Source organism: Antrostomus carolinensis, unplaced genomic scaffold (assembly GCF_000700745.2).
Source record: "Antrostomus carolinensis isolate BGI_N321 unplaced genomic scaffold, ASM70074v2 scaffold19169, whole genome shotgun sequence".
NCBI classification, from domain to species: domain Eukaryota; kingdom Metazoa; phylum Chordata; class Aves; order Caprimulgiformes; family Caprimulgidae; genus Antrostomus; species Antrostomus carolinensis.
Genome location: NW_010336641.1, coordinates 26,541 through 48,194, shown reverse-complemented (window position 1 = coordinate 48,194; position 21,654 = coordinate 26,541). Strand labels below are relative to the sequence as shown.

The 21,654-nt window shown below is 39.2% G+C and overlaps 1 protein-coding gene across 1 annotated transcript in view; it reads left to right on the top strand.

Moving 5' to 3' along the window:
• PTPRR (protein tyrosine phosphatase receptor type R) overlaps window positions 1-21,654 on the top strand; it is an 83,383-nt gene that overhangs the window by 37,290 nt on the left and 24,439 nt on the right. The window contains exon 7 of the mRNA XM_029086722.1: window positions 17,738-17,924. Coding sequence (XP_028942555.1) covers window positions 17,738-17,924 — 187 coding nt within the window. The remainder of the gene's footprint in view (window positions 1-17,737; window positions 17,925-21,654) is intronic.

Genomic DNA, 21,654 nt, shown 5'->3' with positions numbered 1-21,654 from the left:
GATGCTCTGTGAAAGGGAAGGCAGGCAATGCCAGCATTAGCAAAACTGGAGAGGAGAAGGCTACTTACTGTCTTCATTCAACATACACTGTGCAGCCAAGTCTGCAACCTCTAGAGAAAATCAGTGAGCATCAGAATAGAGAATAGTAGGGGAAAAATCACCTACATCAATGCAAAGTGTAACTCCCTACAAACATAAGAGTTAGCACTGAACCTTGGCTTAAACTGATTGTGAGAACCATGCATGATGTTTCCCCACAAAGCAGAACAATACTATAAAAACCCTATGCCACAGGTAACAACAGACTGTGACCAGTGAGGTTTCTCTTTCCATCCTGAAGATGCCTGTAAATTGACAGTAGAATTCTTTTCTCCAGTTTTAACAGTATTCAGTGGACATAGAGTGAGTATAGCTCACTGTAAGTATAATGAAATAAAAGTTAAAATAAAGTGCATTTTAAAGCTGCTAAATGCTTGCCTCTGTCCACCTCCTTATAACATGAGAAAAATATTTATTCTGATGGAAAAGAAAGGCAATACATTTTTAAATAATTTTTGAAGGTATATTCAGATAACCCATAGCAGTCTGTGGAACTCACTACCAAAAGATAAAGTTTGAATCAGAAGCATATTAGCACAAGGTACTCACATATAATCACACAAATAATGAGAGCGATAATTGTTCTCTGTATGCCTTTTGCATTCTTCCTCATAAACATTTTGTATTTGACACCTTTACGGAAAAAATTGTGGACAGTTTGGACTTCAAGCTTGGAGGTGAAAGAAAATTCCTATGTTAATACTGATAATTATTCTCTTTTATTACTTGTGCTGCATAGACACACAAATTAAACTGTTGTTCTGGCCACCTATATGATTTCTGTACCCTGTCAATTGCCGTCTGGATGACAAATGCTGTAGATGACAAATCCTAACTGTAATACCTATTTTCCATCTGTTCAAATGGATCGTTATATTAACAATAATCTATACCAAATAAAACCTTGTAAGAAATGTTGGAACCAGGATAAAAGCCTGATGTGCTCTTTAATTGTTAATATAACAGCAGCTACATCTCAGGATATCACTCTTCAACCACATCTCTGCTCTAGTAGATGAGAAAAATTCCCACCAATTCTCTCTGATTGTGTTCTGATTTTTACATCACAGAGCACAGTTGCTGCAAATATCATTATGGTGTTGCTGATCTGTTATCTTTAAACAAAACCATCCATTGTGAGTAATCATTTCAAGTAATGCTCAGAAGGTAGCACCTTGCAGTTGGAATACTGTAAACATGCCAGGTTTTGTAGTTTATGACACAAGCATGGGAACTTAATATATTTACAGGAAGAGGCCTTGAATTGCCTGGCTAAAATATACTAGGTTTGCATAGATTTGGAGGATAAATTTACCCTATTGTGTGGAGCTGAATATGCTTTCTGCATTTTTAATTTAAATCCTAGGGATTGTTTTCAGGGAAATGTCAGTGTAATTGTTCAAAGTGCAGCTATGTGCCAGCACGAAAGTACTAGCTGGAGAACAATTTTATGGTGATATCCTATCAGAAGGAATTTGCAAAGCACCAGGGACCCGTAAACTGAATTTGAGGTGGAAGGCAGGAATTTTTGTGCTCCAGTCCGTCTCTGCCACCAACTCATTAAAGCACTTTGGATGTGCCACATAAATCTCCTCCAGCCATGCTCCCAACCACGGGATTGAGACTGGCTGCCTGGCGTGTCTGTCTGAAGAGAAGTAGCAAAGATGAGAACCTTAACCTGAAGTACAATAAAAGTCCTACATGCTACTGTTTGTACACATCATTTAAGAAGAGTGAGAGAATAGATTTTTTTTTTTTTTTAAAAAAAAGCAATAACACTTTCTGAAGGACCAAAAAAAGCATTTCTCGCATTTGGCAGACCTCTCAGCTGTATTCTGCCCTGGTCTGTAAGATGCACTAATAAATTCAATACACTCAGAAACACTGATTGCACGGAGGCCAGCTAGCAGAGCTTAGCTTGTGTCTGTACTGCCAACCTCCCTTTACCTCCAGAAGAGCGGGGGCTGGATGCAGACTGTCTCCCGGGAATGGTTTGTGCATGTGCTGGTTCCCAAACTGTGCCAGTGAATTGCTTTGGAGCGCTCTTGTTGACAAAGGCTCAAAACAAGCCAGGGCTGCGAGGCTTGAAACGTAGCAGTATCGATTACCGAGTTTCAGTGCCTGGGATTGTTTCCTGGGGCTGTTTAATTTCTTTTTTTAGGTGTAGCTTGCACGTGAAGAAGGGCACAGCTGGTGTAGCAGCTGACATGAGGGGAGCAGTCCTGATCATGGGCAGCTGCTTATGGGCTGTGCTTTTTAGTAATACTCTTTTCAGCATAGGGTCTCCCCACAGCCCGGCACTGTAGCTTCCCTGCTCCTCAGGCCATCTGAACTACCTGGAAGGTCACACTGTGGCTGCTGGCACTTCAACTCTGGGTGACAGGGTAAGAGCAAGGGCTGAAAACAGGTGCTACTGAGGTGGGAGAAACTGGTCTAAGTAATGGGGAATATGAAGTGGGGGTTTCCTGCTCAGTGCCTGAGAGGTCTGTTTTAGCACATGGGTTTATGACAAGGGAGAGAATAATGCTTTACCTCCAACTTGAATTTGTGTAACTTTTCTGTTAGTACACAGTCACTTTGAAAACTTTTTGCAAGCCCTGGACCTCTGGGTTGCACAAGCAACTGTTCTCTCTAACCCGTGACAGACGTTTCTGCTTATCTGCAGTGTAGGAAGAGGTAGGAGTGTGAATTGTTGCCTTTCTCTGGAGAGGAAGTGAACTCAGGCACCAGCCTAACGAAGACCCTTTAAAAAACATATTTTAACTATTTGACTCCCAGCTGGTTGAGAAGGTGTTTCAGTTGTGGTTAGAGCCCTTTGAAGCTAAATTCTGTGGGAGTTACAATCTAAGCAGATAGATGCAAATAACTGTGTACCATCACCCAAACTGACACCCACAGTGCATTTCCCTGTGTCTCTAGTACCTTTTGCAAGTTACTTCAGAGTAGCATGGGTAGACAGTACTTTTCCGCTCCTAGTTCCATCTCTGCTTTAAATTGGCCCAAATCCCTTTTATTTTCCTCTTGCAAAGAATAAAAGCTCTTCAAAGCACGTGACATACATTTCTGGGAGTGGATAATTCAGGCAAATTAGCCCACCCTTGTTTGGAGAAATTCTGCTGGTGCAACTTCGTATTCCTCTTCTCTCAGATGCCGGGGAGTGCTCTGTTCATGCCTACCCTTGGTTTTGCCTTTAGCATCTTGTGGGGTTTAGTCAGGAATTTTTCAGTGCTTTTTTGTATTCCCAGGTCTCTTATCTGGCGTTTATTCTTGTTACACCAGTTGCTACTGGTTTTAGCTGGTACACAGGAAACTGCAGTGCCAATCACTGTCGTTCCCAAGGTGACAGGAAACCCTATTTGATCGGATGTTGATTGTGCTTGTCTTTACTGCTCCACCCATCACATTTTCTTCCTTTTTGGCTTAAGTTAAGACAAATTAATCAGTGGCCGCCATCTGGTAGACAGTTTTAGTGGTTTTGCAGTGATTCGTCCAGCTGATCTTTTGAGAAGTAGTGCACGGCACAAGAAACTGAGGGGAAATATCCATATTAATATTGAAATGCTTCTCGAGGCCTAGGATCAGACAAGCTGTTGTTATCCTGGGCACATGAGTAATTTGAGTTGTGCGAGTAATCCCCTTGCCTTCTCAGGCACTGGGTTTTGTTTTTTAAGCAGTTTGGTCAGAAGGTTAAACTCTGCAGCTTTCCAGTGACTGATTTCCTCAGCTCCTCTTTGTCTCTGCTTTGTTTCTGTGATCGACCATCCCAGGCAGGTTTTCTGTGACTGCTTCATAAGCTGTCTTAATGTGCAGGCAGAGTGGGCAGGAGATCTGGGAAAGTGAAGAGATGTACATTAGTGTAGCTTTAATGCTCTGAGTATCTTGGCTCAGCCCACAGCAGGATGTGTTCATCTGTGTCATTGACAATGAAGTATATTGCCTTTTCACGTGGGCAGGTTGGAAATGCTGTGCTAAGGGACAAAGAGTGGGAGAAGAGCACCAGTTTTGTTATGACGTGGGGCTGTAAGCAGGAGGAGGTATACTGCATCTCATGAGCCCTTGACTAGAACCCACAGGTACTGGTTTCAGCAACATAACCAATGTAGAAGGAAGCATCCCTAGCAGATATACAGGGGTTTGAGATTTACAAGGAAGTTTGATTTTTTCAGATTTGGGGGCTTTATAGATAAGTCTCCTTGAATGCCCCAATTAATGTCTGAAAAAGGCTAATGCTTCAAATAAAAACAAAAATATTCAGCTTTCCTCATGTTTTGGAATGCATTTTTCACTGATGATACCGTACCTTCTGGGCAGCTGCTCTGCAGGGCAGCCTAAAGCTGCATGTAGCTCAGTTCCCCTTAATCTAAAATGTTAGGAATAGACACAGAACACAGTTAAAGAAAAGAAAAACATCAAAGTGCTTCCAAAACTGCAATATCAAATGTCCAAATATATCTTTGAACTGCAAGGAGCCAAGTACCGGACAGTACTTACATCCAGTTCATATTGTAGCCATCAGATTATTTTCCAGGCCATGAAACTCTTCTTTGAATGCAATCATAATTAATTTTATTTCTGTGCTTTGTCAGGAGAACACTCACAAATTATGACAGTTGACTAATTATACTGCTTCTTTTTGGAGAAATCTGGTTCTGGAAATTCAGCAGAGATCTCTTAGGCAGTAAGAGCAAGTAGGTACAGAAAGTTTAACACTACTAGCTAGCAGAAATATCTCTTGTTTGCAAATACACATTTCCTCAGAGAATACTGAGAGTAAATCTGTGGGTCAGACTATTTCTCATCTCTTGTGGAAAATTCTCTTTAGCATTTTTATTAATATAGTATCTGAGAGCCTCAGTCACAGACCAGGATCCCTGTGAGCAAGGCTCCATATACACACACAAATGAAATGATCCTCTAGACAAAAAACTTACAATCTAAACATCAGACAAGGTAGTAGATGCATGCGAACTATTAGGCAAGCCTCAGGAAATGGAGAAGCAATAGCATGATGGCAGAGATGAAGATGCCAGGACTCTGCTGTGAGAATGGCTCAGCCCAAGAAACACTGCCCAGAGGCAGTAGCTGATTTCATACGACACTGACATTTCAGCCCAGTTCTTTCTAGAGTTGTTTTGTCTGCTTTGATACCATCACATCCAAGCGATGTACCAGTTTGGTTTGATTTTTGAACCTTAGTTGAGTACAGCCAAGATGTTTCAGGAACAATTTTTATGATTTTCATACCAAGGCAAGTCTGACATTAATTGGTTAAGTGACTGATCCAAGATGATATTGCAAATCAGTGCTCTATGTTCATAAGTGTACCTGGACTCTTGAACTCTTCATTCAGTTCTCTAACCAGTAAGAAGCTACGACAGTGGTATTTCTTTCTGGGACAGGGACTTCCCTTATGTTCTCTATCAAAGAACATACTTTTGATGCTTAACAAACAGAGTGCATTGTTTTTATTAATTTATGGTAGCTATAATTATCTCTCATGTTAATGCTGTGATTTGATAACAGGAGCAAAACAGAACACAGCAACTTGAAATAAATGCTCAAATATGCGATAGGCATCAGAAGGGGAAGTACTGTATATAATTCCCACACAGAAAAATGTCGTTAAGTACAATGTTTCTCTAGGGAACTCAGTCCTGATGCTTTGGGATGACCAATAGCAGCTCCCTGGAAAGCCGTGCTGCCAATGAGAGATGGGGCCAGTGCTGGGCAGGAGGCAGCTGAGCCTGCCTTTCCGCTTCCCACCGTTCCCCTGGCAGCCACATCTCCCTTCTTTGAGATGTCTCAAATCCTTCCTGAGTTGTAGCAAATTCCACCGCAGGACTGTTGCGTAGGCCAGAGGCTTTCAGTTCCTTTCCCTGGATTCGATAGTGGACGTAACAGTGTAGCCTTGCAACAGATGAAGGAAAGTGATCAGAACAGCAAGGAAGTACACAACAGCTAATAAATCCAGTTTGCATGGTCTTGTTTCGCTTTAGACTCTGTTTAGCTTGTTTTGCTTCAGTGGATTTATAGAGGTATCAGGGAAGAGAATTTGGCCCACAGAACACAATACTGAATAGATTTGCAAAAGAAGAATGCATTGTGAAAGGCAGAAAGCTGGTATTGTAATTAATCCCAAAGGTAATCCACAGGCTACAGAAAATGCACTTGCAATTTACTGATGAGATTAGAATAAAATAAATGTTTTCTGCTTCATCACAAGGATTTTCCCAAATGTAGACGGCCTAAGTACCCCTCTAGTCCCCATGTCTAGTGTTCATTATTGCCTGGCTCCCAGCTACAGAGCTCATTGTCCTGGGTCAGTGCAGAGGTCATAAAGTGGGCTAAAAAAGCTGCCTGAAGGAAAAATCACAGAAGAGAAGGCACTAGACACAAAGATGTGGAAGCAACCTTTGATTCAGGATGTTCCTAAACTAAACATTACCAGAAGCTGAAGGGCATACTAAAAATCAGTAACAGTGTTAATTAAGTAATGAGTAATTCCTGCTTGGTTTGTTCTTACATTCTTTACCTAAACCTCCTCTTGCTGGCCATTGTTGAAAACAGGATACTGGTCAACCTTTGTTCTTACATAGTACACCAAATTTGCGTTCATATTTCTACATCATTCCCTTCAGTGTATGTTAATCTAACCCGTGTTACATCATTAAGTGTGTGGAGCCCTGGGTGTTGAGATCATTTGTACTGAGATCAATGGGGTGGATGTTGTGTTGGGAGGGAGTTTGGTTTGTCTTTCAGATATGACTTCTCCTCCTTTCTCTTTATTTCATAATGCAATGTGCATTTAGAGGAACACTGCTTTTATCACAGTCCTCACATTTCCCTCCTCTGTTCAAATTCGTAGAAGTGAATTTGAATCAAGTGATTTAAGTTTCTTAATGCCATTTGCATTGGATCCTTTACTAAAAGAGAACTACAAATCAAAGCAATTATAATTATTTCACTCTGAAATTTCCAATCTGTACTGATTCATTGATGGGGTGTAGAAGAAAAGTAGATCCAGAAAGCTTTTGCTCTGGCCCATGGCTTCATCTCTGGGTACAGATACAGATGCATTTCCCTTCTCTAGAGCCCAGCCTGTGCACTCCCCTATAGGAACTTCTCTGATGAAGGCAGGCAGTGGCCAGGGCTGTGGCCTTCAAGGGATCTGCTGAGCTCTGTAGAAAGGAGCTCCAGGTCACTTACTTGTCTGTTCATTATCGGTCACTCAGCCCTAAATGGGACTGTGCAGCTTGGCAATACCTCTTTTAAAGGTCTGCCTAATCTCTGATACACTAGATAAAGTACACCTTGGTATGCGGGTGCTTACAGCTGTCTTTTAAAAGCATTCAAGCATTGCTCTATTTCAAATTGCAAGCCTAAGTGGATTTCCTAAACTTCATTTTCAAAGGGAATCCAAGCACTTTGCATATTAATATACTTGTTTGAACAAGCCTTACCCCAGAAAGCAAGGCTGGAAAGCCAGGCTATTAAAGTGAATCAAGAAAAAAAGCTGAGAAGAGAGAAAGGTTTATATACCTAGTTTAGGTGCCAGCTCTGGGAACTTCAGAAGCAGCTAAATGGCAGACCTAAGTGCACATACATGGTTCCTGTCTCTAACAGCCTAAATCCCGTAACCTCACAGTGTAATTTAAGTGTGTAAGTCACTCTGGAAATGGGACTGTGCCTTCCAAAGTCTATGAGCTAAAAGGATTTTTGGTCTGTACAGGCAGCCTTAGATACTTGTCCACTGTGTGACTGACTGGAGCAGTTTTGCCGTCTCCCTTTAGAAATGTCCATAGATGGCGCAGCTCTGTTGAGCAATGGTGTGGGTCTCTAGGTTTTACATTCTTCAGGAACTGCTGCTGTTCAGTAATTTCTTCAAAGTACACTAACAATTCATTTGTCTGCTTAGAAATCTTCTGTGTGACACTTGCAGTAGTTTAAAGATAATGAAGACCAAGTCAAATAAACAAGGAATGTGCTTTTTTATTATCTTAAGGTTGACAGGGTATAGTAAACGCCTTTTTTCCCAGATGTTCCTTCCTGTCTTTCCCAAATGGCAAACTCACCAGGAAAGAACTCATTGTACTGATTAGTCTTCAAGTCACAACAAAAAATAATTTTCTCCTACTGATACTGTCTGAAGATACTGCCCATTTACATTAAGAATACTCCTACCCGTGTCTTTTTCCAGGTCAACTGGTTTTAGTTAAAGTTTCGAAAGAGTATTGGAGGACATTAACGTGTGAATAGATTACATATTTGCTTGCTTGGATTTAAGAGTTTTAGATTATATTCCTTAAATGAGCAGCAGGCGCAGGACAGAGGTAGAGTTTGTGTTTAGGAGATTAATTAGTATGGAATTCATGAAGCTAAATGGACTTATTGATAAGGCTACTGTTATTTAAAAAAAGAAAAAAAATCTAAAAGCTGAAGAATCTAAGATCAGTCCATTATTTATTTGTTTACCATTGGGCTGACCAACTAAATAATAAAAAATCTCAGTTAAGCAGTCTTAAAAGAATACTTCCTAGAAGCTATTGCTGTAGTATTGCACCTCTCAATTCTCATTTATTAGATCAATTTTCTTAGGTAGGGTACAGTTCTCTGAATACTGCATGCAGGCACACCGTGGACATGCTGTAGTGCTCAGCAAAGAAGTGAGCCTTGCATGCGCTGGGAAAAGAAATCAGACTTTGTACCTGGAGATCTAAATGGGAAATGATGGTGCCTGGCTACTGCTCCTCCAAGACATCATGGAGGTACTTACAAACTGAAATCATAGAGGGGCAACTCATACAAGTATGACAAAACATATTTTGCAAATTGATTTTTTTTTTCCTAACGTTCAACAGCAGACAGAATGTGTGGGGGTTTTTTTAACAGTTCTTGTTGGTTTACCTTAAATAAAAGCATTACCTGAGCTCATTAATTTGTGCATTTGTTTAATCTGTGCAGCCCTAACAGTTAATTGTTATTCTTCTCCATTCTCTTTTCTATTTCCCTATTCCTTTAATCTCTTTTGTTTATAGTCGTTGCCTCTTGGTTTAAATTAGCATGTGCATTAATTGGAGAGAGAACAGGTCATTCGGTATGTTTGTGCAATGAGGCCTCCGCTATGAAATAGAGCACTGCAGCTATGCAAGCAGATAATAGTAGCAGTAAAAAAGGCTGCATTCAAAAGCTCTACCGTCTAAAGCAAATTAACCATAAATTAGTACATATTTTTTCAGCTCTCTGAAAAAAAACAGCTCAAATAAGCATAACAAATTAGCATCTTCATTTATTTTTACTTCTGAACATTTAATTCAGTTTTCACTCATGCTGAAAACACGTATATATGAATATGAATCAGAAATAGAGCTTTATGTTACCATTCAAATTTTATTGGAGAGCGAAGTTTGCGTGACAAAATGCAATTTGATTGTAGAAATAATCTACAGGAAAAGATGGGAGATTGTACAAGCTTTGCATTTTTGAACAGTCAGTTCCCGTAGCTGAGCAGCGTAGCCTTATCGAGGGCAGAACAGGAGTGAATTGGCAGTACATTAGAAAGCATGATTAAAAGAGGGAAAGTTGAAACTACTCTCATGTCAGCTGTTTTCCTCTACAGGATATTGAGCCATTCCTGTCCTAACCAGATACTGATTGCTTAAAACTTAGTCCAGAAGTACTTGTCAAAACCGTTTCCTCAGTTCATTTTGACACGCTGGGCTGTGAGTAGATCCTGAGAATTGTTTGCAATTTAGTGCTAGAGATATTGGCCTGCTCTTGCTTATGGCTGTGGGAACAAGATCAGACCCTCTGGAGAGAACATGAAGTGTCTCCATTTTCCAGAAAAGCTATTTAAACTTTATAGCTGAGGCTACTGATCAGTTTCTATGGACACAGAGAGGGCTGGAGGTACTGCCAGAAGGTTTCTTGCAGCTAGGAAGCTGCAGAGGGTTGGAGGTCTTGCCTCACAGCAGCCATATATCCCTCTTCTCCTTTTAGCATTGGTTTTTCAAGTGACAACTAAATGGTAAAAAATAATAATGCAACACTAGAATACTACAAGAATAGCCATGTGATAGAGCAGAAAATGGCAGATCTTTCCAAGAAGATGCACAGGATCAGTGTACATCATCCTATTGCCTCCCTCATAGTCCTGAGCTTAAGTATCCTCCAGGTATGGCTTTCTGGTGATAGATGCTTTGGTGCTATATCCAGCATTATATACCCTTTGCATTGTAAATAAGGTCCTCTGGTTGGTGAGATTGAACTGCCCACACAAATGGCTACAGGATTCATCTCAGGTGCAGGTGACTGTGAAGGACCTGAGTAAGAAATATTATAAATATCAGTAATATTAACAATTGAATTGCTAAGCATGCTTGTGGAAACATCGGGCTAACACCTACCTATCTCTCCAGGACCTCCTTTTTGGAAAGGAAAAATCAGAGCAAAAGAAAGGTTAAACTCTGAAAGAAATAAGGCTTTGGAAATAAGGCAGGAGCCTATAGAAAAGAGATGTCCACTGTTCCTAGGCATGATAGGAGGTCAGTGCATAACTTCTGGTGTTTTAAGTAGCACTGGTATGTCAGAGGATGGCAGGAGAGGGAGAAGACCAAGTTTTGACTACCTGCAGACCAAAGTGCTGAAGGTAGAACTCTGCTTCAAAGAATTGCATGCATTTTTTATTTTCATGCATAGTAAAGTCACTGGAAATTGACCAAACATGAGCTGAGTGGAATCAGTCCTTCAAGGTATCAGGCTGTATCAATTTAAACTGGCCATAATGCATATTATTCTTTAATGCAAAGTAAATCAGTCATTTTAAATTCATAGTTACAGATTTTCTATCAAAATCCATTTGTATTCCTCTGCTGTTGTAGTTTTTTAAGTAAATGATTGCCATAAATAATACTGAATCTTGACATCAGTTGAAGAGCCATTTCCTTAAGAGAAGAGTACCTGTGATGATTGCAAAATTACTTAAGGTAACTTGAGAAATAACACACGTTTAGGGAACCTGGAGTTTTAGTCCTGCTTTCTAACACTAATTCTTCTTTGGCCTTGTTAGTTGGTTGATCACAACTTTTGATTTTTGAGTACTTCAATTTGGGTATGGTGTAGGTTTAGTTTGTTCAAAAGTGTTGATAAACCCAGGTCCGAGAGAGTTCCTAAAAGCTGAAGGACTTGTTCAAGTGAAAACCAACTGCAACCTAAAGTTGTCAACAAGCAAAGCAGAGACCATTTCAGAAACTGAGTTTTCATCATGGATCTGCCAAGTGTAGCATCGGTATAACAATGCTTCATAGGGCACCTAGGAGTGTAAAAATAACAAATACATTGTATGCAATAAGTACTATGTGCAAATATTATTTATTAGGATGACATTCACATAGTTACATAATGGATTTTTTATTCATTATTTTCTCAAACTCATACTGATTATATTGTTTGACTTTTGTTGAAAATAGGAGTAAATAAGAGGATAATGATATTAATGGGCATTGTATTTTATCAGAACTTTTGGGGTTTGCTATCAGAATATTCTCTAATATGTGCTGCAACAGAACAGAAAACTGAAACTTACAAGCTCTACATTTCCAACAAAAGAATGTAGACCTAAGGAAAATGAATATTATTTTTTTAAGTTTGAGTGGTCAATAATTGAGTTTTACCCTATGCTTAGAAGACTTGTTTGAGATAGTACACTGATGGTCAGAAAAATCCCAAGAGATTGCCACACTCTTTAATGCGTACTCTCATTCAGCCCTACTTTCCCAAGATACCCATTCATATAACCAGTACAAAGTGATGTTACATATTTCAGGCTAGCATGTACAAAGCAAGAATCATATGTAAGCATTTGTGAAAAATACATAAACCGTTCTTATGTTTGTTAGAAGTAACTATTTAACAATACTATGAATGTTACATTAAAATTTTTCAAATTGTATTTAACTTCAAATGAGAGTCACCTCTTAACCTTCTGAGGACCGACTGTAATGGTTATTATAAATCTGGATTTGTGAAGAAACATCTCAGTCATATATTAGTAGACCCCTGTTACTGTTTGCCCAGGGCTGAAATAAAATGGCAGTATGTTCAGTCCTTTGCAAAGATTTTTTTTAAACCCTCTGCATTTCTGCTTTTCTACTTTTTCTTTTCTGAACACTGATTTTTCTTGATGAAGGATATTTATTTTGTATTGAAATACAGGGTTAATAACAACATCATTACATCCTTTTCTGAGTTGTGCTTTTTGCACCCCACTGCAGCTTTACGTATCACATTTCTTCATCTACATGATCACATTTTCTCTTAGCTATCTTTAAAAGCAGCAAGACAGCTGAGACCTGTTTTTTCCGTTGTCCTTTTTTTTACAAATTTATGTGTTTTTTTCCTTGAATTACTCTACTGAAACATAAAACTAGATAAGCAGGAGAAGTCTGGTACTCCTAAGATAGTAAGTGACAGAAACCATGTGCCTGATTGTGCTCTCCCAGTGCAAAACCCTCCTGAATTCAGTGCACTTGCTGTTGAGATGGACCAGCAAGGGAAGAGTATCAGGACCCACATCCAGACCTAGTCTGTGAGCACTAGAGAAATAAAATGCACAGGGGAATCACGGTGTTTTTCCCATCGTCCCCACAGTAAAACCCAGGGAGAGCAGCCCTGCAGAGTGTCCCCTGGCACAAGTGGGATCTGAGGACCCAAAGCAAACTCCCTCTCCAGCAGCCGCAGCCAGCGCCACTCTTCCCACTAATTAATGGCTTCCTTCCACCTGCACGGCTGACACAGCTCTCACCTCACCGCGCAGGAGCTCGGCAGAGGGACGGCGGATGGAGAGCACAGAAGGAAGCGCCTCCCACGTCTGCAATGCTGGGGTCGGAGGGCAATGGCTCTTGGAGGGCAGCAGCCACCACTGACACTTCCAAAACTACTAGAGAGAATGAAAAGCTGAGGACCGGGAATCTGGGCGTTGCATTTTTCAGGAGTGCTGAATAAACATGGGAAAGTGTATTTAAAGAAATTACCCAGCTTAAATAAACAACTGGGAAAACATGTCGGGTAATTGGATTTTCATAATCACCAGCTATGGCTTAATTTTAGGGTCAGGGAAGACCTGGAAATGACCTTGCTAATGATTAATAGGCTTTAGTAACCTGGTGGGCCCTCTGAGGTGGACAGGTGGAGCTTCCTTTTGAGAGTTTTCAAACAAACATTGCATTAATCTTTTTTTTTTTTTTTTTTTTTTAATCATGGTCTGTAATATAATATGATTCTCTAAATGTGTTATTTAAAATACTCCAGTGGATTCTCATCAGTGGACTTGTTCCTGTTACCCGATTGAAAAGAGGGCTGTGAGTATGTAGTAAGACCCCCTCTGGGATACTAGACAATACACAGACACAAGTGGTTTCCTGGTTGCACTTATTCACATACCCAGTGATGAGGTGACAGTCCCAGCTGGTGAAGCTTCGGAAGAGTTATTCTCATGCTGATTTTAATGTAATGTTGTCGCAAATGTTTACAATTCCCCAGATTCCTCACATAATGCTCTTCACCATCAAGACACAACCTCGAGGGGATGCTGGAGACAGTATATCATAACACAATCTTCTCTAATTTAGCCTAGACTATTAACATGGGCAATATAAAGAATATAAAGTTATTTAGAAGGTAAAAAGGGTTGTAAATATTCATAAATAAGGGAAAATCCATTTGTACAGCTCCTTCACTCTAATTTGAAATTGAAAGATACCTGTATATAGTCAGGAAATATATATATGTGTGTGTGTATATATATATATATATATGTATATATGTATACACATCTACCTGTTTGAGGGATCCAAGAAAAATTAGTTGTCTGTCTAGCAGTATCACTGATCGCATTGGTCAGATTGTGATAGTGGAGACAAGGGCTAGTTACCAAAAAAGTCAGTAGGCTTTGGATTAGGTGCAATCTCCTTGTTGCTTTGTGGCCAGCCTTGTGCAGTCCCTTCAGTAAGGTGGGAAAAGGTGGGCTCACTACCTGACCTCTTTCCAGTAGTACAAGAGAAGAGAATTCTTCTGTTCTACTCTTTCCTACAGAAAGTGAAGAATTTAACTGTTAGAGGAACATAGAGAATCCAAGGAGTCGAGAGTAGGACCTGAGACTATAAGCATCTTCAATTAGGACATACAAGAGCATAATGGGTTCAGGCCCTCCCTCATCTTTCAAGACAAGGCAAAATGTCCTGTTCTCAGCCTATTCATCAGCACAGTCTTGAATACAGTAAAGAGGTCTATGAGGCTAATGTTCATCTTGGCAATAGTCAGTATTGCTAATATAAATGTTATTAAAATCTTTTTATTAAGTGAAGCATACTTCTTAAAAAGTGTTCCTTGAGATGCCCAATTTTATGGAAGAATTACCTTTAGAACTATTATCTATTGTATACCCTCTTATAGACTTTCTAAAAAGACCACTATCCTTTAGGTAATTATTTTCTGCCCTATGTTCAGTTTTTACTCAATGTGTAGCTTTTAACATGTTAAATATGCAGCTAAAAACTATTTCGTCGTTCCAGAGTAAGTTATTTGATTCTCAACACCGGTATTCATCAATAATCCCCATAAATGGTAAAAGCTGAAAACTCAAAGTTATAATTAGATCAGGTATCTTTTTTGTTGTTGTTAAAAAGGAAGTTGCTTTTTTGCCAAGACTGTCAGTTATAACAATGTAAAAGCCAAAGAAAATATTAACATTTTCACTGTACTTTGTTACTGAACAATGCGAATACTTTTCCTCTATATTAGGAAATCTCAGTAGGCTCTTCCAGAAGTATGTCTGGGTCTAAATTGCTACCCATTTCTCAACCAAAGGTAGCCTAAACAGTTTTGGAGAGGTTCATTGCACATCTCTTCTGTGGATTTCTGGATTTCTTTCAAAAGATTGGGTTTACAGTACACACCCTCAGAGCCACCTGTTTGAGAGAGAGCCTTTTTCCACGGAATAAATTGTTAGTCATGGTCAGAAGAGGTGCTTTTGTAGGAAAGTTTTTGTGAGAAAGTCATCTAACAGGATATTTTGCTTGAGAAGCAGTGTGGAGCTGGGGGACTGGCTTACTCACAGGTAGGGACAGTCCCCGGGGAGCTGGGATGGGTACGTGAGCTGGGATGGATGGGTATGTGAGCTGGTATGGGTATCTGAGCCAGAACCCTTCTGCAGGGTCTGGCAGAGAGTGGCCACTGCAGCCAGTTCACAGCGTGCCCACCTCCCAGGTTGTCACGGCTCTGGATTTGGGTATGAGCACTGGTACCACTGACCAGTGCTTTGGTATGATGCAGGGTGTGTAGTGAGCCACAGAGCACTATTGGCAGCTTATGCATGTATCAGTTACTAGTCATTTTTTACTCAGGATGCTGCTTTACTTCTGCCTACCTCCTGGCAAAGTTAGCAGAACCATACCCCACCTACTTCCCTCTGCCAGCAGAAATTGTCCCCTTATACCCCAGGAGGCAGCCAGCTGCTTGTGGCCGCCTCAGCTCTCTCTTACCTCTCCCACCCCTGCTTCTGTCACTGACTCACTGCTACCATCTGTGGGCCTAAGCAGCAGAGCTCTTGCTATCACCCACCCATCACCTAAGCTGAAACATGCTTATGGACACTATGGCACAATGTGAGATTCACCAATTCCACTAGGTGGTCTTGTCTCTTGGCCATTGTTGCTTTGTGTTTTGCTAAGTGATAGGGGGGTGACTGAAGTAATTTCTATTCATGCAGACTGACATGATATAAATTATTTAATTTAAAACTACTGAAGGATCTGCTGACATATATAAGAGGAAGGGAAGTGCACCAAAATTGTGTCAGAACAACAAAAAAAAAAGTGTTATGTTAACATGATTATAAAGAAGAAAGCAATAAACTCTAAAAGTACTTATTCTGATGGCAGAAAATGAGAAAACGGAACAACAACACCAGCATTAAGGGTCATAATGTCTGAAAAGGCAAATAATTTCCTCAAGTATGTGTGCATACAAATGCCTGTGGGCAACACATGGATATCGAGAAGGCAGTAAAGAGCAGGTATTAACACAAGTAACTTTTGCTGCAGACTAGAGGAAAGCATTTCCCCAATAATAATAGTAGCTGCCTCACAGGTACTATCTGATGATGTTTGTGTGATATTTATAATAATATGTGGTATTACTGCAAAAGGGACAGTTGTACCTTAAAGACATCCCAGTATCCAGAACAGTGTGTGGTCACATTCACCCAGTGGGGGTTCTCCTGCTGATAAGAAATGTGCTGGACCACACAGTTCTAGCAGGAAAACTGGTGTCACTGGATAATAGATTAACCAGTAAATGGTTAATCACTGACATTCAGGATTTTACAAATGGGCAAGATATAGAGTTGTATTCTGATCTGACTGGGTGACTGTTAGGAGAGAGTTGAGACAGAGGTGTCACATTGTGGCTGCATATATCCAAACATGGCAGAGCAACTAAGAGCTTAAAGAACTCTCCTGTAAGCATACGTTAACAGACAGGTGATAATGTGCGGAGGTAGGAATGAAACTTGTGTCGTCATACCTCTATATATGCATAGCTGCTTGGTAAGTGTTAGAGACATTTACATGGAGCTGGGCATCTGTAGCACAATTCAGAGGCAGCTGAATCACAGTCTTATAGTACTGCTTTCTGATTAGTAAACACAAAAACTTTGATCAATGGCTATGGAAGTGTGTTTAGTCATCACAATTCACAGAGCATGGATTTATTGCAATCACTGTGGCTAAAGTTAAGAGATGAGTAGATCACATTTGATCAATAGGTTGAAACTATGAAAAAAGACAGTTTTCTTAAGTGTTGTTTGGAGAAAGTGACAAAAAGAGAAGCACTTGTACCAAGCACATAGAAGTGTGCTTTATTTTTATTTTCACAGCTCAAAGGTGTTGTTGAATCCAACTTTATTTTCCTGTAGAAATGTGAAATGTTGATGAATTTGATTGTGCTGCAAGAATTGTTTGGCATTTCCAAAAAACCTCTCTAAGTCTGTGACCATTCCTCCTCCTGGGATGCAGCTCATTGGTTGTGGTTTATTGCCTCTCCCTTCCCTCTTACCTAATATGAGACATTGTTTACTGACTTGGTAGTCATGATGTTTGCACTTGTTTCTACTAATTTTGTCACTTTTCCCCCTTCCATTCTGTATATTTAATTTGAGTAGATTTTTAAACATATAGCTGAAGTAACTGAATTTATTTCCAGGTTGTTATATGTATCAGTTAGAAATATATCCCCTTTTTTTTCTATGAAACATTTCTTCTTTACTAAGATGTCACCTTCACATTTGACATCCATAAAGATTAAAAAGCACATAGGGAACAGTTTCTGCTTCTAAGAAGAATCCAAATGGTTGCTCCCTAGCACACTGTTCTTGCAGAGTCAGTTGTTAGATTCAAGAGGTAGGATGATATGTTGGGTTTCTGGCTACCCAGTGCTTCCAGTGAAACCAGTCTTGCAGTCTTTGCATACCCAAGTCTCCCAGTGACTACAAAGGGTGCATAAATAACTCAGGATCATGAGCATGAGTATGAGACTTACAGTAACACAGATCTGATGTAACTTTAAAAATTATTTTCTAACACAGACGGGGCTCCAATGTCTCACTGACTTTGGATATGAGCAGTTTGGGAAGTGTTGAACCTTTTGTCTCTGTGCCAACCCCACGAGAAAAAGTAGCGATGGAATACCTACAGTCGGCCGGCCGTGTCCTGACAAGGCAGCAGCTTCAAGAAGCAGTTGCATGTTCCCATTTACTTCAAACAGAATTCATGGTGAGTTTAACAAAACGCTATAAATGAGTGTTTTTGACATAGCTGGCACAACAGAACCTGTGGGAAAAAAATAATTAGCAACACTCTAATGTCAGGGTACAAATAGTTTCTGAAGGGCAGATTAGATTGTTCCAAAGTGGTATTTTATGTTTATCCACTAAAGATAGGTAAGTCAGTCAGTTATATCCATGGATAATATAGATTCCTCTCAGTTTGAAGTCCCATTCATAGATGGGATGAATGTTTTATTAGAGTTACAGTACAAACAGCCAGGACTGTAACACTGTGACAGTTTCAAAGAGCTCATAAAGGCTGTGATGACAGAAAACACAGTAATAACTGCAGATTTTGTTTATTCCCATGTAAACATCACATATGTATGTAATTTGAAGACTAAATTTTTAGTCATTATAAATTACTTCTTGGAGCAGACAGGGACACGACAAAAAGAGAAGGAGATCTTGAGTCAGTCCAACATGTCTTTAACAAGCACTCCATACAGCAAGCATAATATACTCCAGACCAAAAAAAAGAAGTTTCCTACAAGTGTATTTAATATTAAAAAGGTGTAGCATCTAAAATGAAGACAGTGGCCAGGTATAAACAAGTCATAGCAGAAAAACTCAAGTCAGGGAAAACACATTATTAAATATTACTTTAAGAAGACCTGAAAAAGACTAGTATTGCAAAACTGACAGATGAAAAAAAAACAAGAAGAAACAAGAGGAAACACTCTCTACAAAGAAAATAGAACAGAGCATAAACTGAAGCCAGCTGAATTGGAAAGCTGAATAAGGCATGAATTTTTTTTTTTAAATCATAACGTAATTTTTAAATAGTTCAAAGGCACGAAGCTTACCAAAGAGTACAAGGATCAATAGAAGATCAAAAAGGTGGAAAAGGGAGTTGGAGAAGATGAAGCAAAAGGAGAGAAGTGGCTGCATTATCTATGTTGACCACAGAAAAACTTAGGTAATTTCCTACCTCTGTGGCAGGAGTAGAGTCAAGCAGGTCACTGCAGGATCTGTCTGATATCGAAGCATTAATGGAAGAGATTCTAGGACAAATAATTAAATGAATAAAAGCTACTCACTGCTATTCACCCAGGAATCCTAAAGGTGTTCATATATAATATTACCAATGTATTAACTGGGCAGGTGTAAACTAGCACTTAGGCACCAGCAGCTGAGGAATCAGAGGGCCAGAGGTACCAGGAGTTTTTCAGAATGGCTCCAGAAGAGATCCAGAGAACTGCAGGTCTAGAAATCTGATGTCTAAATCAGAGAACCTGGAAGGAATTATAATAAAGAAGCCAACAGTTATATGAACAAATGCAATACAGTGGGGGAGACTCAAACAGTGCAGCATTGGAAAGTTTTGTAGGCTATGTGATTGCTTCTCAGGGTAAAAGGAGGTCACCGGTGGAGTCCCAGAGTAATCTATTCTGGAGCAGGTACTGACCAAAGTGCTCATAAGTCATCTGGAAAAGGGAATAAATAGTAAGGTGGCAAAGTTTGATGATGATACTGAATTACCCAAGGTAGTAAAATTTAAAATCTACTTCAAAGAATTTACAGAAGGATTTTATGATAGTGATGAGGCAGAGGAAATTCAGGTTGAAAAATAAAATATTATGCATTTGGGGAAAAACAGTTTTGTATACTTTGCTGGGTTCTGAAATACAAGACTAAGAATCTTGGGAAAAGAACTAGAGAATAATATAGAGAACATCTTTATCACATTGGAAAAATCTATATTGCATTCACAGCTGCTTACTACTCTGATCTCTCCATTTTGAAGCACATAACAGAAATATGGTGGACATAATCACAGGCTAGAGCAGCTTCTGTATCAGGAGATAGTAAACAGACAAGGATTCTTCTGTCTAGAAAAGACTGTGAGAGGCTCTATCAGAAGCCTATAAAATCATGATAGCAAGGGGAAGGTGAATATGGAGTGATTATTCATGTTTTTTTGTGCTAAAGGAACAGTATAAGGTGACCAATGCAATACAAAGAAAAACTTGCCCCTTTCTTATAGTTCTCTGAGATGCCTTGCTACCAACTGCTATCAGAGGGTACCACAACACAAACAACTACCCAACCCAACCTTAGCCTAACTTTTTTAGCTTTTACAACTCATTAGCAAATGAAATTATACAAGCAAAGCTTTTTAAGACTGGTTTGATAGCTCAAATTTAATGAATGGAGCCACACATAAATGTGTATCCTAACAATTCATGTAAGAGCAGGAAGACCTGTACAACCCCTTGAGCACACTACAGGTCTAACAAAAACATACAAACAATTCAGTTCTTATTGTGCCAGAGCACGTGATGCCTTGGGTTTAATTTTGTTTTCAATTTGTACATGTAAGTCAATAGAATAGATAATGAGTGCCATCTTACTCTAAAAATAGGTTTTTATTATGAATAATTGCATCCTACAAAATCCGTCCTTTTATTCACCTTTAAAAAGCCAGGGTTTATAGTAAAAGTAATTTGCTTAAGAAAAATGAATCCCTTAGCTGTTTTACCAAAAATTGGTCAGACAGTGTACATGGAAAAAATTATAAGCATCCAACATACTTTTATTACCAGTTATGCCAGTGGTTTTGGGTCATTCTGCTGCTTAGGCAGGAAAGCTAGAAGAAATAACTTAATCATGTTTAAACCTCCCAGGTTAGGAGACAGTTTGTACATACAGCTTAGCACCTCCAGAGAATCCCTTTTGCCCATATCCTCTCACACAGCATCGGTGCACGACTTTGGACCGATAAAGACTCACATTTTATTTGTCCCTCAGCGGGGCACAACATGACTTTGGATGTTCAGTGTTTCCACAGAATTTTACTGAAAATATAATGACTTTTCTATTCCATTTTTAAACTACTTTTAAAAATGTGTTTCAAGATAAAGCTGTTGAACAGTATCTGTTTAGTATCTTCCTTGCTACAGATAATAGCTTTAGGAGGAACTTGAGACATGCAAAAAACGCAGTACATAACCCTCACTCATTCTGCCCACTCCGCTTGTTTTAACTAGCTAAAGAAATACAATAAGACAGTCTTCTTGAGACTAAAATTATTAGTTCCCATGAAAATCTTCAAAGTCTGCAAAAAGTGGAGAAATGTTCAAAGTTTTCAATGGAAAATTGAAACATGAGCAGTTTCCTGTTATTTTTAGTTCTTTAATTAATATTTAATTTTTTATTAACAATTTAGAGGGCATTAACTTTATTTTTTCATTGTAAAAACTGGTAAGTTACTATCAAAATATTTTTCCATAATACTTATTAAGAAAAAAAGAGCTATTTTCCTTCTTTTTTTAAAACTGAAAAAAAGTTTTTCTATTTTTACTTGGGAGAATATACCCGATTTACAAGGAGGAAGAAACGCAAATTACCCAGCATGTACTTCTTCAGTAGCCTGAGCTGCTACTATTCAAAACCCAGAATGTCTGAAGTTGGTGACATAACCAAAATTCATTATTCCTGAAATACTGGAATGCTACAAAATACAATCCTGTGTGGGAAAGTGCCAGATTATTAAATCTATAAAATTTGATTCTCATAAAAATGGACGGATGGGTACAATGAACATTTTCCTGAATTTTCATAAATTTTTCCACATTTTTTGAATGCTTTCAGAGACCGAAATAATTTCTCTTTGAGTGTGTGAACAGTTGTAGCATTTAAAGGGTAATGTGAGCCAGAATAGCTATTGGAAGGGT